General features: G+C 46.5%; 1 protein-coding gene across 1 annotated transcript; it reads left to right on the top strand.

Annotated features, from left to right (window-relative positions):
- The first annotated feature begins 16696 nt into the window (after positions 1-16696).
- On the top strand, positions 16697-18210 carry LOC121837409. Its single transcript, XM_042293033.1, has 3 exons — positions 16697-16708; positions 17342-17583; positions 18093-18210. Exons 1-3 carry the CDS (start codon positions 16697-16699, stop codon positions 18208-18210), a joined length of 372 nt encoding a protein of 123 aa, XP_042148967.1.
- Positions 18211-27977: the final 9767 nt, after the last annotated feature.

Genomic DNA, 27977 nt, shown 5'->3' with positions numbered 1-27977 from the left:
AGTATGTGTGGTACTGTGGCTTTCAAGCAGTGGGAGCCATCGTGTGCGTAAGGAATGAATTTAGTATGCTCACCAAGCAGGAACCGGCCGTCGCGTGGCAGCTGCCCTTGCTCGAACTGGTTTCGGAGCCAGGTAAATTGCCACACGAAGGAGTCGTGCACCGACCCGGGATACCGTGGGTCGATGCACATTATCCGGCAGTCGGCGTCACACACCTGAAAGTGAGAGAGATATTGACATGTAATTACCTGAGTCCACAAGTCGTAGATTGTACTTATGGTTCACAAAGCAGTCGCAATTTCAGAACCTTTTAAGTTATTTTGTCTGACACACGCATGTCAACACACCTTCCTGGATGCAAGGTACCTTGAAACAAAAATAATGTTTTTTTCTTGTTTTGTTTTTTTACGGAAGCTTTAACAGACAAGCATTATTTTTGGGAGAAGTCTCTCACGGCTCACATGCTACGTAGAGCACACGCTCGCGCAGTCGTGAGACCCCACAGCCCGCAGTCATAAAACGGCATACTTAAACCGTATCGGCAATACGCTTTTTTTTTCTACAGATTTGGGGCGCGTTTTGACAACGTAACATGAGTGTACTTACCACCATCACGTTGAGGGCGTAGAAGTACTTGCGGCACCAGTACGCCGCCTTCGTGACGGTGGGGTCGTTCTTGGACGGGCCGGCGATGGAGACCATGGTCCCGTCCACGCAACCGATGACGCCGGGTATCCTGCCGAGCAGCCTGAAGCCCTTCTCCGCGTCGAACCTCTCGCTCGGCGTCTCGGGGAAGTGGATCCAGCCACGCTGGACCCCGAGACGACGCACGATAGCGACGGACACGGCGCGGACCGCAACGCTGACTGTCTTTTGGTCCCGCGCTACGTGTTCGTCGCTCGCCACCATGCCTTGGAAGCTCCCCGTGCCGTAGAAACGCAGTGCACACAACACTTGAAGCTCCACAGTCATGACCGTCCACGAGGTACGCACTCTCCTCACCTCCGGTTCCTCGCGAAGTTCGTCGCACAACCACCGCACCACGATCTTGGGCAGGCGGTATTGCTTCCGAAAGATCTCCTCCGGGAGCTCGAATGCATCGCGGTGTTCCCGATACAGCCTTTCGGCCGAAAAAAAAGCTCTATTAAAGAAAAAGTCGAATTAACGAGACGGCGACGCCTCGCCGCCGAAAACATGCTGCCAATGACACCTAGTTCCGAGCAAGTACCTTTTGAAACGTACTCGGTACAAAACGAAACGTCATTTTGTTGTCACGTCCGGTAGCCGACTCCGCCCAGTTTTGCCGACTCCGCCCACATTTTTCTACGGAAATTACGTCACTTTTGTTTCCAACCAATCAGACGTGATGACGTCACTTCCGTGTACTAAAAAAAGGTAGAGTGCTGCGCGAACAAGCGATCGCCGGTTTTTCCCGTTTTTCTCTTTGAAACCAATGGATGTCCTCCAAGTTATTATTTCTACAGAAAGAGCTCATTTAGTTCTATATTGTAAGCGATAAAATTTTGTGCTCGCTAATACCTTTTAGATGTAAAATGCGAAAATGCGCCGATGTGTTCGCGCTAACAGTGTCGCGATGTGTACATGTACAATGTCGAACCTAGCTATCCAGGGGGGCTATGTTGCGCTTTTTGCACTCCCAGGAGACTAGGGAGAGGGAAGTGACGTCAACGACACAGCAAACGCAGATTGGATGTTGATTTCGTTTTCTTCTGTCAACATCCAATCTGCATTTGCTGTGTCGTTGACGTTACTTCCCTCTCCCTAGTCTCCTGGGAGTGCAAAAAGCGCAACCTAGCCCCCCAGCTGCAGCCGAGTCAACATGGCGCCCATATTCCCGCCCGCCTGGCTATCCTGCGGCACCTCTTGTGCAACTTTGCGGTGCCTTCTGGCGGTCAGCAGGTGTGCCGGACGCCTTCCCGATTCTACAGGCCTTCGCGGGATGGCCGAATGACGACCAGGCGATTACAAGGCGAAAAACTTAGTTCCGAGACCGACCACCTTTGTTTTTGCGGCATTCGCCAGTGCCGGACGCCTGTTGGCCTCCATCGTGTTAGATTTTCAGCCATCGGCCGCCGGCCTAAACGGACGGGCGACAGCTCATCTTCGACAACACACAGCAAGCGTTTTTTTTTTTTTCGAAATGCGTGTTTTATTAATTGACTTTGTTTTTAATGTTTGTTTGCATGTGCGTCCGGGCACGTCCGTGTTCCAGAAGTTGTGCAAGAGAAAACTATTTTTTTTTCTCTACCTTTAAGGACAACAGTCACTAGTTCTGTTTCCTCTGTTGTTTATTTTTTGTTTTCTTTCTTCGACGCACGTGTGAGTGTTGTTGGAAGCAAGTGCTTATCTTTTCTTAAGCGTAAAAGTGCATTCTGTAGTAATTTGGAAATGGTGTTGTTTAAATATAAAGCTTTGTATAAAAAAAAACGAGAAGGCTGAGGGGATGAAGTTTACGATTGTACCGGTAGTACAAAATAAACCAGTTTCTACTTGCAATCTGTGTAAAATGCTCAATCTGTTTGACAGTTCTATTTTGTGTGTCTAGCATTCTGGGAGGGGTCTGTAAGTGAGCATTAATTTGTGCATTTGTTGTACTAGATGGCTTGCATTTTTTAAGTCGGCGGGATACTCAGTAGCATTATGTAAGAAATAAATAGAACGTAGAAATACTCTGCACCTAAAATGCATTTAAATGAAATACAGAAATGCATTTCGAATACATTTTAGGACGCCTTCGTGGTGCAAATTTAATTCATTCCGGAATGCATTTGAATGCATTTATAATATATGTTCCTTCATACTTTTAGTGCACCAAAAAAATACGTTCGAATGCATTTGGAGAAATGCATTTGAATGCATTTCAAGTGCGGACAAAAAAATTCGAAAAAATACATGTACTAAATGCATTTAAAATGTATTTAAGATATAGGGTTTTTTTTTGCTAAGGGTTTCTTTGGGGGGCCGATCCTTCGGGAGGGGGAGGCGACGACCGATTGTCGGCACGGGCTTATGAGTCACCGCAATCCCGTAGCGACCGAGGACGCAGGAAAGGGCCTCGCTGGTGTGGCTAATGTAGGGGACACAGACGCGATCGGGAGGGGGACTGCTGTGCCCTAGCGGTGGAAGCCTTGATTTCTCCAGTATCCGAAGAATAAACCGTCGAGGGTAGCCGTTCTTGCGAGGATCCGAAGTTACGACCTTGATTTCCTCCCGGAGGTTCTTCTTTGTGGAGCAGGTGGCGAAGGCGCGCCTGAAGAGTGCAGAGGCCACCGGTGCTTTATGACATCGGAGGTGGTGGGAATCAAACCCCAAGTATCTGCCAGTATGGGTTGGCTTCCTGTAAACAGAGATGCTTACCCCACTGCCACTCCTGGTTATCAGTACATCCAGAAAGGAAAGGGAACCTTTATCTTCGCGTTCGACCGTGAATTGTAGCAACTCATCAACCGAGTTCAGGTGCTTTAGAAGATGATCGACCTCGCTGGTTTCAACAACGCAGAAACAGTCCTCAACGTAAGGCAGAAAATTTTCTGGGTTTAGGCTCGAAAGTGTCGAGAGCCTTGCGTTCGATGGCCTCCATGGTGAAGTTTGCCATTGTCGCAGATATGGCTGCCCCCATGGCTGTGCCGCTGGTTTTGCTTGCAGTACTTCCCGCTTGGGGCACCTCGGAGAGACAATCGCTACAATCTACGCAAGGCCCTAGGTGAAATAGGTCAAATATTTGTGGAAGTGGCCCGCTGACATTTCTGAAGTATAAAATAGAAAACCGATTTCGACAGCGTGTCCTTGTTGTTTTGTAAAAATAGATAAATTTGGCATTTCTGTCACCCCTCAACGCGCTTCCAGTCTTCAGGGTCACACCTGGTTGCACTGCTAGCGACGTAATTCGGGGTGCCATGTAGGTTCCCGTGTGCTCTCTCGGAGGACGCCTCTTCTCCCTCTCTCTGCTGACATTAGCGGGCGTTATGCAGCAGCGTAGAGCCGAGCGAGGTCACGTAGGCCTCTCGCCGTAGTTCCTTCGGCTGCCACTGGCGGCTGCCGGTAGAGAAAAAGCTCCGCTTTTGGTTTGCGAATAAGCTGCGGAATCGCGACCTCTTTTAGTGAAGGAGATGTTTTTTCTATCCTCCGGGACAAGATAAGAAACGTAAAACTGACGAAATGTCAAAAAATTCTAAACCTGAAATTGTTGCATTGCATCCCCTTCCCTTTTTTAGCAGAAAACGCATGAGCGATAAAAACGGGCGCCGCGTGCTGATCCCCATAGCCCAGAACGCTGTGACGTGGACCTATGCCAAGCCGCCACGTCACAGCGTCCTCGCAAGTTGGTGTATGAAAGCCGCCGCGCGGAGACCGTTTTTGTTGCTCGCGTGTTCCTTGCTTTAATTTTTAGAGCATGAAACTCGCAATACATGTTAACCCAGAGGCTGTGGGTTGAAGTCTTCCGCGTGTGACGCGCTACTTGCACGTCTGGATATTACACTTTTTTACAGGCCACTACTAACTTTACAGTTAGTAGTGGCCCGTCCCCCCGATTCCGTGACGGCGTAAAAGAGCAGAGGAATTCAGTTTCCCCGCTAAATTTAGCTGAAAGCTTTAAGTTACGTCACCCCTGCATCAATTCAGTTTCCATGCTAAATATAGCTGGAAAAAACAGCACGATCTTGCTTCCGCTGTCTAAACGCATCACGTCGCGTGATGGTCGAGTAATTTTATTTTGATTGATAGTCTGGGGAAACTATTTCGTCCTTCAGTATATTTATGGCAGCCACCAAGAAGAAGAACACCTAACCTGAAGACTCCAGATGGTCTCACTTCGAACGCCGGACAGAGTCAACTCGTCGTCCCACCCGTCTCCCGCAACCCCACGCTGCGGGTGCAAACGGGTCGATGCGCAGCCCGTCGTTTGGGCCTGTCAGAAGTTCCCCGGCCTAGTGCCTTTCACGAACCCGAGGAAGGAACGAAGCGGAGGCCGGGTTATGCAGCGAGGGCCTGAGCCAACAGCTGCTGCTGGGAACGGTTGCGGCGATAACATCCAAGGCCGGTAAAGCCCCCGAATAGGCGCAGACACCCATCGTTTTCCCTTCCTTTCTTTCCTTCTTGCAACGTCCACAAGTTGACCACAAAGAATGAACATTTTACAAACATTCAGTGTAATCTATGTCCCTCTTCTCTGTTCCTGTCCTTTTGTGCGCAACTGTAACCATAAATGTAAACATTTTCGACGGACATCCGTCTGGTTAGGAATGATTAATAAATCTTCAACTTAGAAACTCTAACCAAGCTTTATTAAAAAGCAAAAATCCCGACGTTTCGGAACCAACTCGGTCCCTTGATCACGGGTGACTGTTTTTGTCCCGCGGAACGGCCTGCCCACGAACCCGAACACCCCCGGGTGTTTTCTGGATTATCCCTCTTAACCCCGAAACGTAGCTGCTGGGAAGGGTCCCCGTCGACCGGTTTATGTTGCCACGTGTGCATTGAATGTGCCACGACTCCAACAGGAGGCGCCTCCGCCAGTTTTTCTCCGTTCCGAGGATGGAGCTGTTGTCAAGGTCGATGGAGTGGTTCGTCTTCTCGACGTGTTCGGCCAGCGCGCTTCCCTCCACATTTTTCTTCGCGATGTCGTAGCGGTGGCGCCGCAGGCGCTCTGGATAGTTTTTCGTTTCCCCAACGTACGACGCGGGGCAGTCACCGCAGGGAATTTTATAAACCAGTCCCTGTGCCCTCTCCCTCGGGGGGCGATCCTTTGGCAGGGGGAGAAGGCCGCCGATGGTCGAGACTGGCTTGTGTGATACCGCTATGCCGTACTGTCGCAGTACTCGGGCGAGAACCTCGCTTGTGCCCTTGATGTAGGGTACACACACGCGGGTGGAGGGAGGGGGGGCGTCTTGGGTTGAAGGGGTGCGTCGAATTTTTTTGATCGTGCTTTTTACAAATCCAGCTGGAAAGCCATTCTTCCGCAGGTCTTGTTTGATCGTTTCGATCTCTTTTCGAAGGGTCTCCTCTGATGTGCAGACCGTGATCGCCCGTCTGACGAGTGCCGAAGCCACGGAAGACTTATGTGTCCTAGGGTGGCTTGAGGAAAAGTCCAGGTATCGGCCTGTGTGTGTCGGCTTCCTATACACACGGAAGTCCAGGTGGCCGGACTTTCTCACTGCACAGACGTCTAGGAAAGGGAGACAGCCATCTGATTCGTGCTCAATCGTGAATTGAATCGCTGGCTCGATGGAGTTGAGATGTGTGTGGAGACGGTCGATCTCACTGGTCTTTACAACACAAAAGCAGTCATCAACGTACCGCAGGAAACACACGGGTGCTGGGGAGAAAGTGTCCAGGGCTTTTCTCTCGATCGCCTCCATTACGAGGTTTGCCACAGTCACGGAGACCGCAGCACCCATAGCCGTACCACTGGTTTGTCTGTAGAAGCGGCCAGCAAAAGAAAAATAAGTGCTGGACAGGCAGAATTCCAGTAGACGGCAAATCTCGTCCACCTCAAGGCACGTTCTTTCGGAGAGTTTCGTGTCAGACGAGAGGGCCTCCCGCGTCACAGACACTGCGAGAGGCACAGGCACACTTGTGAAAAGCGACACGACGTCGAAGGAGACAAGGCTCTCGTCGTCCCGCAGTTTGAGGCCCGATGTTAGCTCGATGAAGTGTCCAGAATTTTGGACGTACGTGTCGGTCTTCCAGGTTAAAGGCGACAGCAGTCGGTGGAGATGGTTGGACAACGCACGTAACGGAGACGTGGTGAAATCCACTATGGGTCGGAGGGGGACATCTGGCTTGTGCACCTTCGGCAGGCCATAAAAGGCCGGCGCTGAACCGTTCCGGCAAATGAGACCCAAGTAAAGGCCTCGGGACTCGGGATACCCATCAAAAATCGTAGAGAGCATTTTGTTTAGACTTGCCTGAATCTTGGCAGTCGGGTCCTTTGGCAGAATCATGTATGCGTCGGTGTTGAGAAGCTGAAGCGCCTTCTCATCGTAGTCCACGCGGTCGAGTAGCACGGTTGCGTTCCCTTTGTCGGCAGGGAGGACGACGATGCTCTTGTCTTCTCTCAAGTTCTGAATGGCTGCTTTCTCTTCCGGCGTGTAATTTAACTGCTCCCGTCGGTGCGCCTTGGACAGCACGCCGATGGCCTTGAGGCGAGCTTCTTCACGGATGCAGGGGTCTAACTCACGCAGGCCATATTCGACAGCAGCTGCCATCGAAGCAATAGGCGGCGTTGTTGTGGTTAGGTTGAACTTCTTTCCCTTTGCCAGAACACGCGTCTCGGTCTCAGAAAGCACTCTCGAAGACAAATTCTTCACGAACCTCTTGTTGGTCTCTTGGGAGACGGCGGGACGCAATTGGAGAGATACGAGCTTCTTCTGGTGGTCCGAACTCCTTCTCTCAGCGGCCGACGTGGCAGCAGATCTGGCAAAGTCGTCGATGGCAGGAAAATGCTCCGGAGCACGGTATTCCAGCTGTCTCCGCAAAAAGAAGAGATCCAAGTCCCTCTTCCTGAGAGTTTCCCGGCATTCTTGAATCCTGGAGTCGAGCAGACGACGTTCGGCCTGTTCGAAGATCCTGTGACCCTCGGTGCCGTGGACCAGGCGCTTCAGGCGGAGACTCTTCAGGATTAGCCGCAGTTCCTTGCAAGTCTTGTTGAACGTGAGGTGGGTTTTGACGGTAGAGATGGAGTTGTAGAGGTGAACATATCGCTTGGCAAGCCGCACCACCACAGGACCGTAGTCATTGCAAAGAGACTTAAATGTAAACATTTTCGACGGACATCCGTCTGGTTAGGAATGATTAATAAATCTTCAACTTAGAAACTCTAACCAAGCTTTATTAAAAAGCAAAAATCCCGACGTTTCGGAACCAACTCGGTCCCTTGATCACGGGTGACTGTTTTTGTCCCGCGGAACGGCCTGCCCACGAACCCGAACACCCCCGGGTGTTTTCTGGATTATCCCTCTTAACCCCGAAACGTAGCTGCTGGGAAGGGTCCCCGTCGACCGGTTTATGTTGCCACGTGTGCATTGAATGTGCCACGACTCCAACAGGAGGCGCCTCCGCCAGTTTTTCTCCGTTCCGAGGATGGAGCTGTTGTCAAGGTCGATGGAGTGGTTCGTCTTCTCGACGTGTTCGGCCAGCGCGCTTCCCTCCACATTTTTCTTCGCGATGTCGTAGCGGTGGCGCCGCAGGCGCTCTGGATAGTTTTTCGTTTCCCCAACGTACGACGCGGGGCAGTCACCGCAGGGAATTTTATAAACCAGTCCCTGTGCCCTCTCCCTCGGGGGGCGATCCTTTGGCAGGGGGAGAAGGCCGCCGATGGTCGAGACTGGCTTGTGTGATACCGCTATGCCGTACTGTCGCAGTACTCGGGCGAGAACCTCGCTTGTGCCCTTGATGTAGGGTACACACACGCGGGTGGAGGGAGGGGGGGCGTCTTGGGTTGAAGGGGTGCGTCGAATTTTTTTGATCGTGCTTTTTACAAATCCAGCTGGGTAGCCATTCTTCCGCAGGTCTTGTTTGATCGTTTCGATCTCTTTTCGAAGGGTCTCCTCTGATGTGCAGACCGTGACTTTTCCTCAAGCCACCCTAGGACACATAAGTCTTCCGTGGCTTCGGCACTCGTCAGACGGGCGATCACGGTCTGCACATCAGAGGAGACCCTTCGAAAAGAGATCGAAACGATCAAACAAGACCTGCGGAAGAATGGCTACCCAGCTGGATTTGTAAAAAGCACGATCAAAAAAATTCGACGCACCCCTTCAACCCAAGACGCCCCCCCTCCCTCCACCCGCGTGTGTGTACCCTACATCAAGGGCACAAGCGAGGTTCTCGCCCGAGTACTGCGACAGTACGGCATAGCGGTATCACACAAGCCAGTCTCGACCATCGGCGGCCTTCTCCCCCTGCCAAAGGATCGCCCCCCGAGGGAGAGGGCACAGGGACTGGTTTATAAAATTCCCTGCGGTGACTGCCCCGCGTCGTACGTTGGGGAAACGAAAAACTATCCAGAGCGCCTGCGGCGCCACCGCTACGACATCGCGAAGAAAAATGTGGAGGGAAGCGCGCTGGCCGAACACGTCGAGAAGACGAACCACTCCATCGACCTTGACAACAGCTCCATCCTCGGAACGGAGAAAAACTGGCGGAGGCGCCTCCTGTTGGAGTCGTGGCACATTCAATGCACACGTGGCAACATAAACCGGTCGACGGGGACCCTTCCCAGCAGCTACGTTTCGGGGTTAAGAGGGATAATCCAGAAAACACCCGGGGGTGTTCGGGTTCGTGGGCAGGCCGTTCCGCGGGACAAAAACAGTCACCCGTGATCAAGGGACCGAGTTGGTTCCGAAACGTCGGGATTTTTGCTTTTTAATAAAGCTTGGTTAGAGTTTCTAAGTTGAAGATTTATTAACTGTAACCATGCTCAATCTATTCGAACACGTCAAACTGTCTTCATTACTAGAGTAATGCGCTTCGAAGTTAATACCATACGGTGCGGTGGGTAATTGGGTTGTGTGTGTGTTTATACAGGCTAGAACTTGGTCTGCCTCACAGGGGCGACGAGTCTCCCAGCTGTAGATGAGAAATTTAGCCAGTGCGGTACAGCCGCTAGCCTGGGGTCTTTAACGTGCGTCACGCAGTAGTGATACACGACCGCACGCCGGTACGATGCTCATCCAGATCGAAACGGGCAGGGGTGGGGCTCGAACCAAGAATCCCTGGTTTCTGCAGCGCGAGCTTTCGCTCCACGTGCTCCGAGCTGGTGTGCGCTAGACTACTCGGCCACCGATCCCGCTTTTTAAACATCGTAAACGTCTGATAAGTACCGTATTTATTCGAAAATCGACCAACCTCTTTGTGAGCAATACCTGCGCGTTTCTTTCTCTGCACCTCTCAAGAATAGGCAATCTTTACGATTTGTAGAAGAGTCCCGTCCAATGATGAGGCACCGACAACGTCAGAATGCAAAAATAAGATCTCTGTAAATCGCACATCTTTCTGTTTTGTTTATTACCATCGTTACTTGTGTTTCGCCATTTGTCGGCGGTTTTAGTTAGACTTCATGTTTGGCCTGCGTGGGTTCTGTTGGAAGGTAGATACACGGGTCTGCTCAAAAAAAGGACGACCTATTTTTGAATAAGGCAGTTAAAAGGAATCGCGAGCATTTGTGATCCTTTCCATGTCCAGCAATAACGACACTATGTTTGACGTATCTCCTGGACTATATTCCAGAGACTTGTTATGTTTTAAAAAAATAAAAATTGACACGGTGCGAGGAATGAACAGGTGCGGACTCCAGAATATATCTTTTTTATATCAAAAATGTTAACTGAGGAGGCGTGAGGGATATTGTAACTGACAGATTATGTCAATCAAGCTCTCTGTACAGGGTAAAATACAATGCATTTATCGAACAAATCATATAAATCATAATTAGTTTTTTTTTCAATCATAATAACTTTGTTAAATTCAATGTAATTATAGAGTAGTGCTTGTTAATAACTACATCTATTTTTAAACGTGACAGATTGATGGATCAATCCCTTCGATCACTGAAAACTGTGGGAGGAAGGAATTAGTATAAATTTAATGTGCGGCTGAATTAACTTTTTTTATTGAGTAAACCGCGCCACCGTAGAACAAAAACAATCTATTATTTTTTTTATTCGGTGAAAAGCTTTGTTTATGTTTATTTTTTGCGTTCTTATTATTTTGCAAAGGACGTTACATTTCTAAAATTAGAGCCTTATATTTCGCGCTCTTATATAATTGCAGTAAGACGTCCCCTGATTTAAAAACATGATGAATGCAAAATCATAGCACCCAGTTTTAGATAAATTGAAAAAGAAATCATACCTGGGCATCTTTTTTTACCAAAAGCTTTTGACTTAAGTCATGGTCAAGAGCTACCAAATTTAATTCATGATTCAAACTGATCGAGACCATCATTGAATGGTGGTCTCAAAATATTACGTCAGTTTCTATTCAACCAAAAAAAAAAAAAAGAACGCGAGGTAAGAAAACAGATTACATTCAAAAGATTTTACGCAACAATTTATGGAACGACGTGTTTGGGTCCATTAAGCCTCTATTCACAAATCAACCCACAAGCTTAATATTTGACCTCCGTGGGCTCTGTTGGAAGGTGGATACACGGGTCTGCTCATAAAAAAAACGACCTATTTTCGAATAAGGCAGTTAAAATGAATCGCGTGGATTTGGTCGGTGCGGACTGTAGAATATATATATTTTTTATATCAAAAATATTAACTTGGACGAGGCGCGATGGATTTTGTAAATGACAGATTATATTAATCAAGCTTTCTGTGCAGGGTAGAATACAATGCACTTACGAAAAAAGTCAAATGGATCATAATTAGTTTTTTTTTCAATCATATTAAATTGGTTAGTTCAATGTAATTATAGAGTAGTGCTTGCTAATAACTAAATCTATTTTTAAAAGTGAAAGACAGATCGATCAATTCGTCCGATCACTAAAACGGTGCGGAAGAAGGAATTAGTATAAATTTAATGTGCGGCTGAATTAACAATTTTTATTGAGTAAACCATGCCTCAGTAGAACAAGAACAATCTTTAGCTGTTGTTTTTTTTTATTCGGTGAAAAGCTTTATTTATGATTTATTTTTGCGCTCTTATTATTTTGCAAAGGACTTTACATTTTTAATGTTAGTGCCTTATATTTCCCGTTCTTATTTAATTGCAGTAAGACGTTCCTACCGAGGTGGATGATAGAAAGAAAGCACAATATTCAAATTTGCTTGTAAAGACCACTGCTTTGTGTTCGCACCTAGACTAATATAAAGCTTTTTGTGTTTGATCATTCCTTGATTTAAAAACAAAATCAATCCCCATTCACAGCACCCAGTTTCAGATAAATCGAAAAAGAAATCATAGTTGGGCATCCTTTTTTACCAAAAGCATTTGACTGGAGTCATGGTCAAGAGCTGTCAAATTTAAATCACGATTTAAATTGATTTCGACCATCATTGAATGATAGTCTCAAAATAGCACGGCAGTTTTCATTTGAGAATAAAAAAAAGAACGCAAGGTAAGAAAACACATTACATTCAAAATCTTTTTACGCAACAATTCAAGGAACGACGTGTTTGGGTCCATTAAGCCTTTATTTACTAAGCAACCCACTAGCTTCATACCTTGATAGGGAAAGAAAAACATTATTTGTTGCACGCGTAATGCTTAAAAAATATAAATTTAAAAGGGTCATGTAATGTTTTGTACGCTGAGACCATAAGGGTACAATGAAAAAGTTTTCGGAGCGGCCGGATATTTGTATATAGTTTTTGTCATTTAAATACGCGTATAGTTAGGTCACAACTGCGAACCTTTATGGGTATCTTCTTAAAAGAAGGGTGTCTCTAAACTGTATGAAACAAGACCAATAAAGATAAGGAAAATTTAGAGAGAAAAAAATCATTAACCCGTTTACGATTATAACACTCAAAACTCAAGAGTACATGTTCGCAGTTTTTCAGAGATCGCCTGCCGTTATCGTAATCCATATTTTTTTTGCCACTTATAATGAAGCTCCAAAAGCCTTCGCAACTGACGAGTTTACAACGTCTTCTGTTCATTCTCCCAGGAGCCACAAACTGTCATCGCATTTGAGGAATGCTGAGGATCTGTTGACGTTTAGCTGATATTTTTTAAACACCCTTAATGAAATGTCTTTCAGACATTCTTTGATAGAAACGCAATAAAGAGAGAACTCTAAAGGCACACGAGTTCCGTAGTGAAACCACAGACACCGAAGGTATTTTTCATTCCACGAAGAGAGCATTCCACAGGAAAGGCAACGACCACATCCTTCAAGGGCCACCAAACGCGGCTTCCACATGTCACCTTGTGCGGAAAAAGAATCGTGTCCCGCACACTCATGAGATACCAGTAGTGAGCGAACGTAAGAGTTGCCGGTAAAATATGGCCCCGTTGCTGACCGCTTTCTAGGTAGCCGCAGAAAAATGCGATGAGTATTTTCTGCGATGACCGGGATGGACGAACGATGGGTGGCCGCGTTACGCAGCGACGAAGTCAGACAATAGCTACTGCTGGCAACCAGAGCCGCGATAGCATCCGAGGCCCGTAAAGCCCACGATTAGGCGCAGCCACCCATCGATCTCCCTATCTTTCTTCCCTTTCTTTGGGGTAAAAATATGTTTTCTTAACAACAATAACCAAGGGGTGTATTTGATATACAAATTTAACAGTTTACAAACGTTCAGTATATTTTCTGCCCCTCTTCTCTGTCCCTGTCCTTCTGTGCGCAAACGCAACTGTAACTATGTTCAATCTGTAACAACTCGTCCAACTGTCTACATTGCTAAACTAATGCGCTTCCAAGTTAATACCATACGGTGTGGTGCGTCCGCTATTTAAACATCGTAAACTTCTATTAAGTACCGCATGTGTTCGAAAATGTACCAACCTCTTTGTGAGCAATACCTGCGCGTTTTTTTCTCTGCAACTCTCAAGAAGAAACAAGCATTGCGATTTGTTTACCATTTCTTAGACCACCTGAGACTGGGTGGAAGAAACACGACAACCTCTCGAAATTCCAGACGTTGTCGTGTTTCTTCCACCCAGTCTCAGGTGGTCTAAAAATGGTAAACTTACACCAGCTCGCCTGAGCCCTAACTGTTTTTTCATTAATTGCGATTTGTGGAAGAGGCCCGGCATATGATGAGGCACCGACAACGTCAGAACAAAGAAATAAAAGATCCGTGTAAATTAGATATCTTTTGTTTATTTTACAACCAACTTTACCTCTGTTTCGCCATCAGCCGGCGTTTTTCTAAGTCTTAATGATTGACCTCCGTGGGTTCTGTTCGAAGGTAGATACACAGGTCTGGTCATAAAAAAAAAAACGACCTATTTTCGAATACGGCAGTTAAAAGGAATCGCGTGCATTTGCGCTCCATTCCATCTCCAGCAATAACGAAACCTTCCTTGACGTATCTCCCGGCCTATGTTCCGCAAATTTTATATGTCAGAAAAGAAAAAAAAATATAGCGGTACGAAGAATGAACGGGTGCAGACTGCAGAATATTTTTTTTTTATTTCAAGATTGTTAACTTTGACAAGGGGTGATGGATTTTGTGAATCACATATTATGTTAATTAAGCTTTCTCTACAGGGTGTAAAATATTTCATTTATCGAACGAAAACAAATAAATCATGAATACGCTTTTTTCAGTCAGATTAACTCGGTTTAATTAAATGTAATTATAGAGTAGTGCTTGTTCATCACTACACGTATGTTTAAACGTGAACGATTAATCGATCTGTCGTTCCCATCACTGAAAACGCTGCGGAGGAAGGAATTAGTGTATATTCCAAGTGCGGCTGGATTAATCATTTTTATTGAGCAAACCGTGTCTCTATAGAACAAAAACTGTCTAATATTTTTTATTCGGTAGAAAGCATTATTTTTTTATTTTTTCGTTCTTATTGTTTTTCAGTAGAACATTAGATTTCTAGAGTTAGTGCCTTTATTTTGCGCGGTTAATTAATTGGAGTAAAACGTACCGTAACGTGGTGGACGATAGAAAGAAGGCACACTATTCCCATTTGCTCGTGAACACTACTGCTTTGTGTTTGCACTCAGACTGATATCAATCTTTCTGTGCTTGACCATTCTTTGGTTTAAAAACAGAATAAATTCACACTCATAGCACCCAATAATATATAAAAAACATACTTTGGCATTCTTTATTACCAAAAACGTTTCATTTAAATTAGGATCAAAAGCTGTATAATTTAAATCACGATTTAAATTACGATTAAGAACACAGTTTAGATAACACTGATTTTTATTCTCATCCCTGCTTCTCTACGATTCAATCCTATTGCTCTCCAACAACGCAAACAAGTTTTGCTGAGTGGGAAAATATTTTGACGTGCGGTCTATATGCAGGGTGCGTAGTATTTAGAAAAACAATATATCTTTTCAGGCTATATTTCGCTCTGTGGAATATAAACCTCGGACATATTATCGTAAAAGAAATACGCTACCCTGTGTACTAGTGATCACAGAACGTTGTTTGCGTTGCCCGCTGACACGCTCCTATATTTTTTTTCCACATTGGGTGCCCAATTTTCTACCCTCAGAAGTCTTATGTTTCTATGCATGGAGAGATTGATAAGGAGCGGTGAAAGGGTGGGCCTTAATGTTTGCACCCTGTTTTGACAAACATAAAAACGATTTTGTTTTCTATTGCACTGAAGAGTCCCTCTTTTAGATTTTCAATTAAGAGAATGGATTGTTCCTTATGGAATAAGGTTCTCAATCTATAGCGGTAATCTAAAATCGAAAGAAACACGAGGAAAGAGAACACGCAAGTTTCGAAACTTTCTCTACGCAACAGTTCAAGGAACGATGTGTTTGGGTGCATTAAGGCCGGTTCACACATACAGCGAAGCGCTAATGCAGCGCTTCTCACTTGTCGTCCGCTACTTATTGTCTGCCATGAACAACAGTATTGATGGTGCGATAAAAAACTGGGGAACGCTCCCGTCAGCACGCGCTTAGCGCGAGGTCAGCGCTACACTTGTAGCGCTCCGCTACATGTGTGAACAGGCCTTTAAGCTTTTATTCACTAATCAACCCCCCAGCTTAACAGCTTGATATGAAAGGAAAAAATCCTTTCTTTCACCTGGAAACCTTAATAAAGTATAAATTTAAAAGTGGCATGTAATCTCGTTTATGCTGAAACCATAAGGGTACAATAAAAAAGTTGTCGGACCGCGCGAATATTTGTATATATTTTTGACTTTTCAATAAACGTTGAACGTGATAGTTAGGTCACGATTGCGAGCCTTTGTGGGTGTCCGTTTAAGAGAATAATCTTTCTAAGCTTTATAAAACAAGAATAAAACGAAAAAAAGCAAGATTTAGAGAGAGCAAAAAATCATAAACCTGTTTCCGATAATAACACCCGAAACTCCGAAGTACAGTTGCCATATTTTAAAGATCCCCTGCCGTAATCGTAACCCCAATTTCTGTCGCCACTTACAATACAGCTCAAAATGCCGTACCCACCTCCGAGTTTACAAAGTCTTCAGTTTATTTTTCTAGGGGCGCGCAAAGTGTCGTCACGTCTGAGGAATGCTGAGGTTCTGTTGACGTTTAGCTGTTTTTTTTTTTTAACACTCATAATTAAATGGCTTTGATACACTTGTTGATAGAAACGCCATAAACAGAGAACTCTAATTGTATCCCAGTTCCGTAGTGAAACCCTAAACACCAAATATACTTTTTATTAAACGAAGAAAGCATTCCACAGGAAAGGCAACGACCACATCCTTCAAGGGAAACCAACCGCGGCTTTCAAATGACGCCTTCTCCGTACAAACAATCGTGTCCCGCACACTGATGAGATACCAGTAGTGAGTGAAAGTAAGTGTTAAAATATGCCCTCGTTGTTTACAGTTCTCTAGGTAGCCACAGAAAAATGCGATGAGTATTTTTTGCGATGTCGCGATAAGAATATGGGCGGGACATTTCGCGCTCTCCGAACACACTTGTTTACGGCGCACTTCAGTATTTCCTGAAAGCCAACCATAAAAGCACTCCTTAACAAGGCTGCAGCACAGTCTTTACTCCAGCAAGACAGTCGAAGTATCTCTATCCACAGACAGCATGAACACCTTTGTGAGTACACTTAGAGCGCGCAGAATATATTTTATGTGTAACGCAAAACACTTTAAACACGTTTTTATTTCCAGCGCACCAATAGTTAACCAGGTATCTTAACGAGGTATCGAAAGAACATGTGTGCTACGGTTGCAAGTCAAACTGGATAATTGGATGAACAAGATGAATACCGTCCGCGAGGCAATTAAATTACAAACTGGCGTGTTAGTGAAGTTCACTGCCCGCGATTCCACAAGAACATTATTATCAGCCGTAGAGGTTGTTCTCTTTTAGTGTTCTGGAACGGCGCTCTTAACCGATTTTCTGCATAAAGCTAAATATTCATCGTAAATTAATATGCAACATGCCCCACCAATTGAATGATGTTTCAAGTCTCCCACGATAACTTCATCCGAGTAGTCGGTATTCACTGACAGCAAAGTCAATTCCATTCTGCTAAGGGCACGCTGAACGAAGCCCTTATGATCCCATCCACAGCGGGCACTCCGCACCAAGAGTGGTCGGTTTATGCCAGGTGATACTCGGGTAGTCGGTGTCCGGATGCGCTTCGAACAATGAGCTCAAATATGTTGTCCACGTGTTTACACCCTTAGTGTCTAGGTTAAAACCAGTTCCATCATGCTCATCCAGACAGCCCTCTTGCCCTGCCTCGTCCTGCTGGCCGCCTGCTGCCAGGCCGGATACGTGGCACCATACGCCTACCACGCTGCTGCTGTCCACGTCCCCGTGGCCACTACGGTGGTGCGTCAGCCGGTGGTGGAACACCACAGCGAGGTGGCCTACGTGCCACCCCACGCCCACGGGTACACCATCAGCCAGAAGAAGGTCGTCCACCCAAAGACAATCGTCACCAAGCACGACCCATTCATTGGGTGAGTCAAGTCCGTCTTTCTAGAAGACAAGTACAAATTTAGAATCAATCTCGTTGGAAACATTACAGCGCATAGGTTGAAACCTGGACCTCAATTGTGAATTATTTTCTCCACTACCATCACGTGCTTTGTTAGTAATCTTGCATTCCAGGCAGCATTCTAGTGTGTATTGGGAAATAATGTATTACTTCAACGCTTATTACAATTACTGGGGCAGCCTCCACTGCGCACAAGTTGGTTGAAACTTAAGTTGCCATGAACGAACATTGCATATCATATTAGTTTCTCGCTCTCTACAAGTCGACACCGACTATAATAAGTTTCTTATGTGCGAAAACAAATAGTTGTTGTTTCTAATGAGTGAATTAGGTTGTTATTCTATCATAATATTTAAAAAAAGACGTCTAGCCGCATTCTTACGTTAAAGCTCATGGCCTAGAAGTGCTCTTCTGAGCGACAACGGATTTGTTCTTGGGACTAACCCAATCGAATTGCTCTCCCAAACGCAGCACCTACCACCAGGCCGAGGTGCACCACGCTCCAGTGGTGACCGGCTCTCACAGTTCCGTGCACCAGAGCCGAGGTGGACACTTCGTGCACCGACCAGTTGGCACCGTCGTCTACTAGAGGAACCCACTGCCTAAGTCACCATTTGTCTAAAATACTCATCCACGCTTGAAGCACAATAAATGCAACTCACTCTTCGGGTGAAGAAGTGACGTATCATTGTGATATTTGGTCAACCATGTTTTCCAAACATCTAAACCACAACCTGCGTGTTTTAAGCTATCAACGTCTATTGCGCATGTGGTGGTTATTCGATTGCATTATTCGACTTGACAATTTTATTGTATATTATGTAGCAACATATGGGAATAAACCATCCTGACTGACACATTCAGAACTGCGCAGGGGGTAAATATTTTGGACGAACCAATCATTATTCCTGTATTTACCAAAGCGTGCATGAAGCTGTGCTCTGAGCAAGTGTCCTAGCAAGTACTCTGAAATGCGCCTTAAAAAAAGTTCGTGTGTCTACTTTCAAGCACAACACTCGGAGAGCCAATCACCGCTACTTACGGAGGCAGCCCAGCAAATGACGATGCCGAAACATATCTTTAGACCGAAACACGCAGTCTGAGTTGTGACATCAAGCAATGCATGTGTGACGTTTTGCATTGCTTAATGTCACAACTCAGACTGCGTTTTTTGGTCTAAACATATCTTTCCGCATCGTCATTCGCTGAGCTGTCTCCGTAAGTTGCGATGATTGGCTCTCCGCGTGCTGTACGGGAAAGCAGACTCACAGGCTTTTTTTAGGGTGCACGAGGTGCGCAAGGAGCAATCTTGCGACTTTCAAAAATGCAAAAAGGGGGGAGTTTCGTCCATCTCGATTACCGCTCCGATGCCAATCAGATGGCAGAAAGAGTTGGTCAAACTGATAAGAACAAATCACGATGCAAAGAGCGGGAACATAACAAAGACCTGGGATTGTTCAGGGTGTCGAAAACTACAAACTCCCCAATTTCTAAAGGTGACAAATAACGCATAACCGCAACTTTTTTAACACAGAAGGGGGGACCCAAATATAACTATAATAAATTTCTCGAGGGTGGCGGGGCCGTTCGTAGTACCAGCCTCCGCCGCTACCAGCGCGTATTGGCATCCCTTCCGAGTCCGTTTGCCGACCGACGTCTTCTGCTAAAGTTCTAACGACGTGTTGCAAATTTTTTGCCCAAAGCGCCTCAAAATCATGTCTCGTTTCTTACAATGCCTGAGTTGAAAGAACAGCGTGCAGTCGCAATATTTTTGCAGATATATAATTAAAACAGCGGAAACGATCGCAAGAACTGGTAGAAGGAGGGACACAGACGCAGCGCCAGACTTGTACGTAACTAAGGTTACTCTAGTTTAACTACTTTCCCGAGTAGTTTAGTAACTTTAAATCACATTTTACTTTCGGTAATAATTAGTTTCCTTTAATTGCTTTTCCGAAGTAACTTCTACTCAAGTTACGAATTACGTTTCTAGTTTTAGTTGTAGGTTTGCTGTTCAAAAAACATTCCTGCACAAAAATTAGTGGACGGACACGTCGCAAGTGAGGCCCAGTAAATGAGGGATTAACGCAGAAAACTGGCATTTCTTTGTGTCCCGACTAAGAAAACGCATCAACATAAGAAGACAAATAACGGAAAAAAAAAAAGAACTAGTCATAGGGGCCTAGCGGAGTCACTTTGTAAATTATCCAGGAACCCCCTTAGCATACTTGGCAACGGTACCCTTTTCCTGTGGTAAGGTGTATATTGGGCAGACAGACAGATGTATCATTGTTAGAGCTCGGGAGAATTCTCCGTCTTTGGGGTATTCACCTTTGCGTCACCTAGCCGTTCATTGAGATACATGTGGCTGTTCACCTTAGCTAAGTGACAATGAAATTTTGGCTGCACCTTCGCAACAAATGGCTAGGGAAATTCACGGAGTACTATACATTCGGCAACACGGTCCCGATCCATGCGTAAGTTCAGAGTTAGGTAAGCTATCCAGTGAAGAGTTAGAGTTTGTTCGGAGTTTGGGCGCGTTTGTCTAAAACTTTGTTTCAGCTTCCGTGGGAACGATACTGTGGCTACAAGAGCGTACATGCAGCCAAAAAACGGTGACCACACACTACGAGGCCGCGTGCGAAAGAGGTACGCACAGATATGAGGCAAATGTTGTTTTCTCAGCCCAAAACAAACTACGTAGATCATGTTCCGAATTATGTGTACGAAGGGACGGAAAGACAAAATCAAAACATAACATATGTAAGGTAAAGCTTTAGAAAAAGTTTCTGTCGTGCGTAAAAGGCGTCGTTTATCACATTCCCTTCTCTTGTGGGCGCTCTTATATCGGGCAGTCTGGTCGGTGCTTAAACATCCGCCCCAGGGAGCACCACAGCTCTTTGAAAGTATTCACATCTAGCGGTACATTTCCAAGATTGCGGGTGCAAACCACGCTTAGAAGACACCAGTATATTATATCGACACCACGAGCAAACACGTCGAGAGATAGCGGAAGCCTACATTATCACGAAAAACAACAGTTCGTGTGTGAGCCAACCTTCGGTGAGTCTGACCCCCACCGAGGTGGGCTTTCTGGATTCAGGTTAACAACAGCTCCTGAGGAAAGAAAGAAGAAAATAAGTACTACAATCGGATGAAAAAGAAAGAAGGTGGCATATTCCACAAGGGCGCCCAGCAAGCGCGCGAACTTTTGACTCCATGTTTTTCATTTCATTGTCTTCCTTATGTTGAATTAACAAACCAGTTGATAGTGAGCACTCGTCTGGCTTCTCTTCGTATCTTGTCCTCGTCCCACTCGCGCTGTTTTTCAACAAGAAGTCAGTAAGCCGTCCTCCTACTAAATGTTCGCATTTATTCATCAAATATACGCAGTTAGCAAAGAACAAAATAAAGTGACCAAGCTTTTTTTCGTTTCTCTTTCAAACTACTAGAGTATCGTACATTTGTGGAAGGCCACGTAATTGAAAATATATGGAGTTTATTCAACAGCAACGCCATATCGTAAAATCGGGCTGGCCAATAAAAAAAGCGCCTCGTATTTGTAAAAAAGTTCGATTTTGAACACTCATCATTCCTTCACTGGAAATGCAACGTTTTTTTGTTGTTTTTTTGTCTTCTTTAACACGCACGCTTCACGTTTTCAAGTCCTCTCACGCAGGGATGCAACAGTGTGCCGCACTCTGATGAGATGCCGGTAGGGCGTGAATCTCAATCTCAGTGTTGCCGGTAAACTTCGCTCCGGTTGCTTACCGCTAGCAGCCGAGGTCGTCGCAAGATAACACGATGAGTAGCCTCTGCGGTACGGACACAAAAATATATGTGGGACGCACTGCGATCTGCAACCATACATGTTTACGATACGATCCACTGCTTCCTCATAGCTGCCCATAAAATAATCTCCGTCCCCAACCTGCAACAATGTCTGTACTCAAGGAAGTAACCCGCTGCGTCTCTGCGTCCACAGACAGCATGACCTGTTATAAAAATTAAATAGCGCAAAGGTTAGACAAAGGACAGAGCATGTAGACAGGACAAGCGCAGTCCTGTCTACATGTTCTGTCCTTTCTACTTTGTCTAACCTTTGCGCTATTTAATTTTTATAACATGTATATCCAACTAGCCCACCTCAATATCTTAGTACAGCACGACCTGTTCGTAAGAATGCCAAGTGCGGTGTGTGAGCTCGGAGATTTAGACCAGTAGCCAAAAGAGACATTTATTTGTGCAGATATGAAAGTTTTATTTCTGTAACGCAGGAACATTTGACATTTTTATTACAATTAGTTGATTCCCGCGGGTTTTAGAGGCTGAAGGAGAGATTGCCAGACATTTCAGCGTTCCACCCCTATTTCGAAACTATTTTTTAGCTGAATGCTCGAGTCCCGTCTTTAATGATATTTCAAAAACAAGACGGTAGACCAGTTCGCTGGTGCTTAGTTCACATCAGCAACATGTACCAGTTCAAGCCACCTTTTACCCGTTTGGCCTAGTGAACGAGGCTCTGGTATTTTAAAGTTCCACTATCATAGTAAATATTAGTCACAATCAAGAACACACATGCTCTTCAACATACAGTGTCGTTGCATGTATCCGCGGGTATTTTGATTTAAGCAGGCGGTATTCACTGATAATCATAGTTATTTTTTTTTGTTTTGTTTTTTTCTCGTTTCTGCTGAGCATGTATTCAATGCGGGCTTCCGTAGCGCTTCCTTCCTGAGCGTGTAAACTCTAGGGCGGCTTCATGCGCGCTTTGCTTAGGGTGGTGACATCTCGCCATTTTGTCTCACACGTTTATTTTTATTTTTCGTTCAGAAGCGCGTGAAAGAACGTGGCCCTGCACACGTTTGTGGCGTTGACTGTATTATGGTGCCATTTTGTTTTCGCTGATTTTTTTGTATTTTCCCCGTGAGCGCGTGCTGTCGGCATCGGGTACCACAAAGGGTGGCATCACCCTAAACAGAAGGACATTGAGGCACCCTAGTAAACTCTAAAAAAGGCTCATACGTCTACTTTCCCGCACAACACTCCAAGAGCCAATCACCGCAACCTACGGAGGCAGCTCAGCCAGTCAAAATGCCGAAACATATGTTTAGACCAAAAAAAAGCGCAGTCTGAGTTCTGACATTAACCAATGCAAAACGTCACGCTTGCATTGATTAATGTCACAACTGAGACTTCGTTTTTGTAGCGTAAGCTACACTGGCCGAGGTTGAGCAGTTTCGCGTGGCTGTCAAACAGCCGTGCTGCGCAAACGCGAGGAGCTGCTTCTGCGTGCTCCACAAGGGCGCTTGCCTCCACATCCTTCTTCCGGACATCGTATCTGTGTCGCGTAAGCTTCTCTGTGGAGTTCTTACTTTCGCCAACTTAGAAGGCCGGGCGATCTTTGCATGACTCAACGAAGAGCCGCTTTCCCCAATTCCTCTCCAAGCCTTGGGCCCTTTCTTTGGGGGGCCGATCCTTCGGAAGGGGGAGGGGATGATCGATTGTCGACACGGGCTTATGAGTCACCGCAATGCCGTAGCGACCGAGGAGAAGGGATGGGGCCTCGCTGGTGCCGCTAGTGTAGGGGACACAGGCGCGATCGGAAGGGGGATCACTGCGTTCTAGGGGTGGATGCCTCGATTCCTCCAGTATCCGAAAAATAAACCGCCGAGGGTAGCCGTTCTTGCGGAGATCCGATGTTTCGACCTTGATTTCCTCCTGGAGGCTCTTCTTTGCGGAGCAGGCGGCGAAGGCGCGCCTGCAGAGTGCAGAGGCCACCGACGCTTTCTGATGTCGGGGGTGGTGGGAATCAAACCCCAAGTATCTGCCGGTATGGGTCGGCTTCCTGTAAACAAAGAAGCTTAGCCCACTGCCACTCACGGTTACTGTAGTAACCAGCGATAGATGGCGCCACGTCTCCCAGCGGTGCCTCGGTCTGAGCAGGAGCGCGGAGCGCGCGATAAAAAAGATCACACGTTCGAATCTCCGTGCTGGCCGATGCGCATTGTTTCTTATATGGTGGCAGCGATTTAAGCCAAATTAGTTCGTAGCGGTTTAAGGAAACGAAACAACGCTGGACAGTAGGCCCGGAGACGGTGGCGGCCACGAAGAACGCCAAAGTGAGCGAACAGCGATCAATATGACAAGCCTGCTACCGCCGCCGAAACCGCTAGACAAGGCAAGCGAACCCTGGAACGCATGGAAGAAGTGGCTAATAGGATTCTAGCTGTTTGCCGTAGCAACCCACCTGATGGGCAAACCTGAAAAAGTGCAAGCAACAGGTTTAGTCTGCATCAGAGAAGAAGGTAGGCGAATTTACAATACCTTCACATCCGATAACGAAGAAGGCAGAGAGAAACTCGAAGTCCTGAAGAATAAGTTCGCGGCGCACATGAAGCCAGCGTTCAACCTCACGTACCAAGAATTCATCTTTGGGAAAAGAGACCAAAAAGAAGGTGAGAAATTTGATGAGTGGTTGACGGAACTGAGGGTGCTTGTGCACAACTGCGAGTACGGCGACGTCGAAGAACGTATGCCGAGAAGCCGAATAATACTCGGAACTAAAGACCGGCAGCTGCAGCAGAAACTGATTAACGACAATCCTACCTTTGACAAAGTCCTGAAGATATGCCGAACAAGGGAACGAACTGAAGAACAGGTCAACGAAATCCACGGAAAGGACGAGCGACACGAGGACCCACTGGCAGTAAAGGTGCTTAGATAATCGGACCAAGCCACGTGCTACTGTTTCGGCTTCGTTCATCACGCGAGCACGTACGCAGCTACTGGAAAACCGTGCTAACCGTGCCTTATTCGAGGCGAGCTAGGCCACTTTGCAAAATGCTGCAATGGCGGGACCCGCACATCAGATAGCCGTCAGCGACGCCAGACGGAAAAGGACGAAAATTTGATCCCAAATTACGACAACTAGAGCGCGAGGATACGTTCGACAGAGATGAAGATTATCTGCTGTGCCATTAAACAGTAGATAATATAGAGAAAGAAGACCGATGGAGCGAGACAGTCACAATAGAAAAAGATAGCGCACGCTGCAAGCTCGACACCGGGGCTAATTGCTCAGTCATCCCAGAGAGACCTGATTCATTTAATATCAAACAAAAAAGTCCGGAAGTGAGAAAACCACACTGTCATCGTTTTTTGGCCACAAGAAAAAAATATGTAGAAGAACAACACTGACAGTGTCGAATGGAGCCAGAACTGTCCAGGAGGAGTTCTTTGTGGTCAAGGAAGAGGTACCAGTGACGTTGGGAGGAGAAATGAATGAAAAACTTGGAGCGATCAAGCGTCTGGCTTCAGTGGCAACAGAACACGAAGACACGAATGCAGCAGGTACAAACCTTTGTGACCCTGCCGGACCATACGCAGACGTTTTTCGCGGACTTTGAAAGGTCAAGGAATTTGTGTACAACATGAAGGTGAAGCCAGGTTCACAAGGTGTCGTTCGCACAGCCAGAAAGATGCCTGTGGCAGTGCAAGAAAGGTCAAGTGCGAACTTTAAAGAATGGAGAACCAGGGAGTTCTGACAAAAGTAAAAGAACCGACAGAATGGGCCAGTTTCATGGTAGTTGTCGCAAAGAATGACAAAGTGCGCATCTGCATGGACCCAGTTGACTTGAATCAAGCCCTGAGGAGAGAACACTACCCGATGACAACAATGGATGACAGTGCCGTTCAAATCGCGGGAGCGAAAGTGTTCTCTGCGCTAGACGCCTTCTCAAAATTCTCTCAGATCGAACTTGATGAAGAGAGTTCAAATTTGTGCACCAGGAGTACTTTGTATGGAAGGTACAGGTTTAAGAGCATGCCCTTCGGAATAAGCAAAGCACCTGAGGTATTTCAGCGTGTCATGATCGAAGTACTAGATGGACTCACAGGAACAGCAGTCGTGATGGACGATATATTCTTGTGGGGAAAGACCCGCCAGGAACATGACGACAATCTTCGACACTTGCTCCAACGCTGCCGAGAGGTGAATCTACGACTTAACCCAAAAAACCTCCAATTTGCCAAACAGAAGTTCGCTACCTCGGACAAGTGCTGACTGGAGATGGAGTGGCTGTTGACCAAGAGAGAATCAAAGCCCTACTGGAGGTCAATGAAACAAAAGATCGCAACGAACTTCAAACATTTCTCGGAATGATCACCCACTTGTCGAGCTTCATACCGCGTCTTTTCGAGCGTGCGGCACCACTACGAGAACTGCTGAAGAAAGAGATCGCATGGGTATGGACCGAAGATCAACAAACAAGTTTCGAAGACCCGCGAGACGCTTTGACGAAGGCGCCAGTGCTGGCTTACTACACTGCAGAAAAGTCGATTACGCTGTCAGTCGACGCAAGCCAATACGGAGTAGGGGCCGTTATCACCCAAGACGGGAGACCAATAGCGTACACATCGAAATATTTGACCGCCGCACAAACAAAATATGCGCAGATCGAGGAAGAGATCCTGGCCATTGTTCATGGTTGCAGCACCTGAAGTTTTTCAGGGTGTCATGAACGAAGTACTAGATGGACTCACAGGAACATCAGTCGTGATGAACGATAGATTGGTGTGGCGAAAGACCCGCCAGGAACATGACGAGAATCTTCGACACTTGCCGCAACCCTGCCGAGAGGTGAATCTACGACTTAATCCAAAGAAGATCCAAAGTTCCACCATTACATATTCGGCCAACCAAACGTAACAGTGGGAGCCGATCACAGGCCGTTACAGGCTATTTTCATGAAACCGTTGCATCAGTGCCCGATGAGACTGCAGCGGATGAAAATGGCTCTTCAAAGATATTCATTGGAAGTAAAATTCATAACTGGAAAAGACTTGCAGCTAGCGGACGCACTGTCACGCTTTCCCACGAAGGAAACAATGCAAGAAGAAGAGAAATTTCAAGTCAACGCACTGGTGCACATATCTGTCATGCATCATCCGCTAAATTAAAGAAGAGACGCAACTTCAGCCGATGTCCAGATGCGGCTACTGCGCGACTATGCATAGACATCATGGCCCGAGCAGAAAGAGCAAGTTCCTCAACTCGGAAGGCCATTCTGGTCTTACAGAGAGGAGATCCACGAAGAAGACGGCCTTGTGCTGCGGATAAAAGAGATAATAATACCAACAGCCATCTGATCCAAGATTCTCAGCTTGCTCCACACGGCACACACGGGCAAAGACAAAATGAAGAGCCCGAGAAATTTCGTTCTGGCCTGGTATCAACGCTGACATTGACCGCGAACATGACAAATGCAGCAAATGCGAGAAGTACAAATCAAGAAACATCAAGATGCCACTCCTGAGCCACGCACTGCCAACGCTTCTTGGCAGTTGGTCGGGACTGATTTCTTTACTCATGAAGGAAAAGACTGCATAATCCTGGTGGATTTTTACTCATTTTATTTTGAGGTAGAAGAAATGAAAAGCACCACAGCTTCCAAAGTCAAAGAGTTATGCTTTAAAGTATTTGCAACACATGGACTGCCGTTGAAAATAATAAGCGACAATGGCCCACCATTTGGCAGCCAGTAGTTCAAGCAGTTCTTGGAAAACCTCAATATAGAACAAGTTACATCAAGCCTTTACCACGCTCGGTCAAATGGCATGGCTGAACGAGCCGTGAGACAGGCCAAACAACTGTTGCGAAAGAGTGCCAACAGTGAAGAGTGCCAACAGTGAAGAGAAACACTCCACGGGACGATGTCCTCCAATCACCAGTACAGAAGCTGATGAGCCGACACAGAAGAATACTGTTACCTGCGCGATCGGAACATTACCATCCAGATGTTGTGCTACCCAAGGCTGTCACACCTCGTCTCAGAGAAATAAGGCGGCAACAACTACGATAGAAGCTCAAGAACATTGCCAGACATTGACACGGGTTCTACAGTCACCGTCTACAACACCTTGCGGCGCACATGATCACCTGCCATACACGTAGGACATCCAGCGCCGAGGTCCTACGACATCCTAACCCCAGGGGGTCAGGCCCACCGAAGAACCCGTGAACACTAACGAATGGCGACTGATTATCGACGAGAGCTGACCTCCACAGGGAAAAACACAGCCTGCACGGAACAGAGCCCCAGTGACTTTAAGAGTCAGCCTCTCCCGGGACCGCAGCCTCGAAGAGGAACAAGGGAAAGAAGGACAGCCGGCACGGAACAGAGTCCCAGTGACTTTAACCAGATTCAGCCTCACCCGGGACCTCAGCCTCGAAGAGGAACAAGGGAAAGAAGGACAGCCGGCACGGAACAGAGTCCCAGTGACTTTAACCAGAGTCAGCCTCACCCGGGCCCTCAGCCTCGAAGAGGAACAAGGGAAAGAAGGACAGCCGGCACG

Source organism: Ixodes scapularis, unplaced genomic scaffold (assembly GCF_016920785.2).
Source record: "Ixodes scapularis isolate PalLabHiFi unplaced genomic scaffold, ASM1692078v2 PGA_scaffold3__209_contigs__length_174095766, whole genome shotgun sequence".
In the NCBI taxonomy this organism is placed as follows: domain Eukaryota; kingdom Metazoa; phylum Arthropoda; class Arachnida; order Ixodida; family Ixodidae; genus Ixodes; species Ixodes scapularis.
This window is presented reverse-complemented; position numbering and strand designations above follow the sequence as displayed.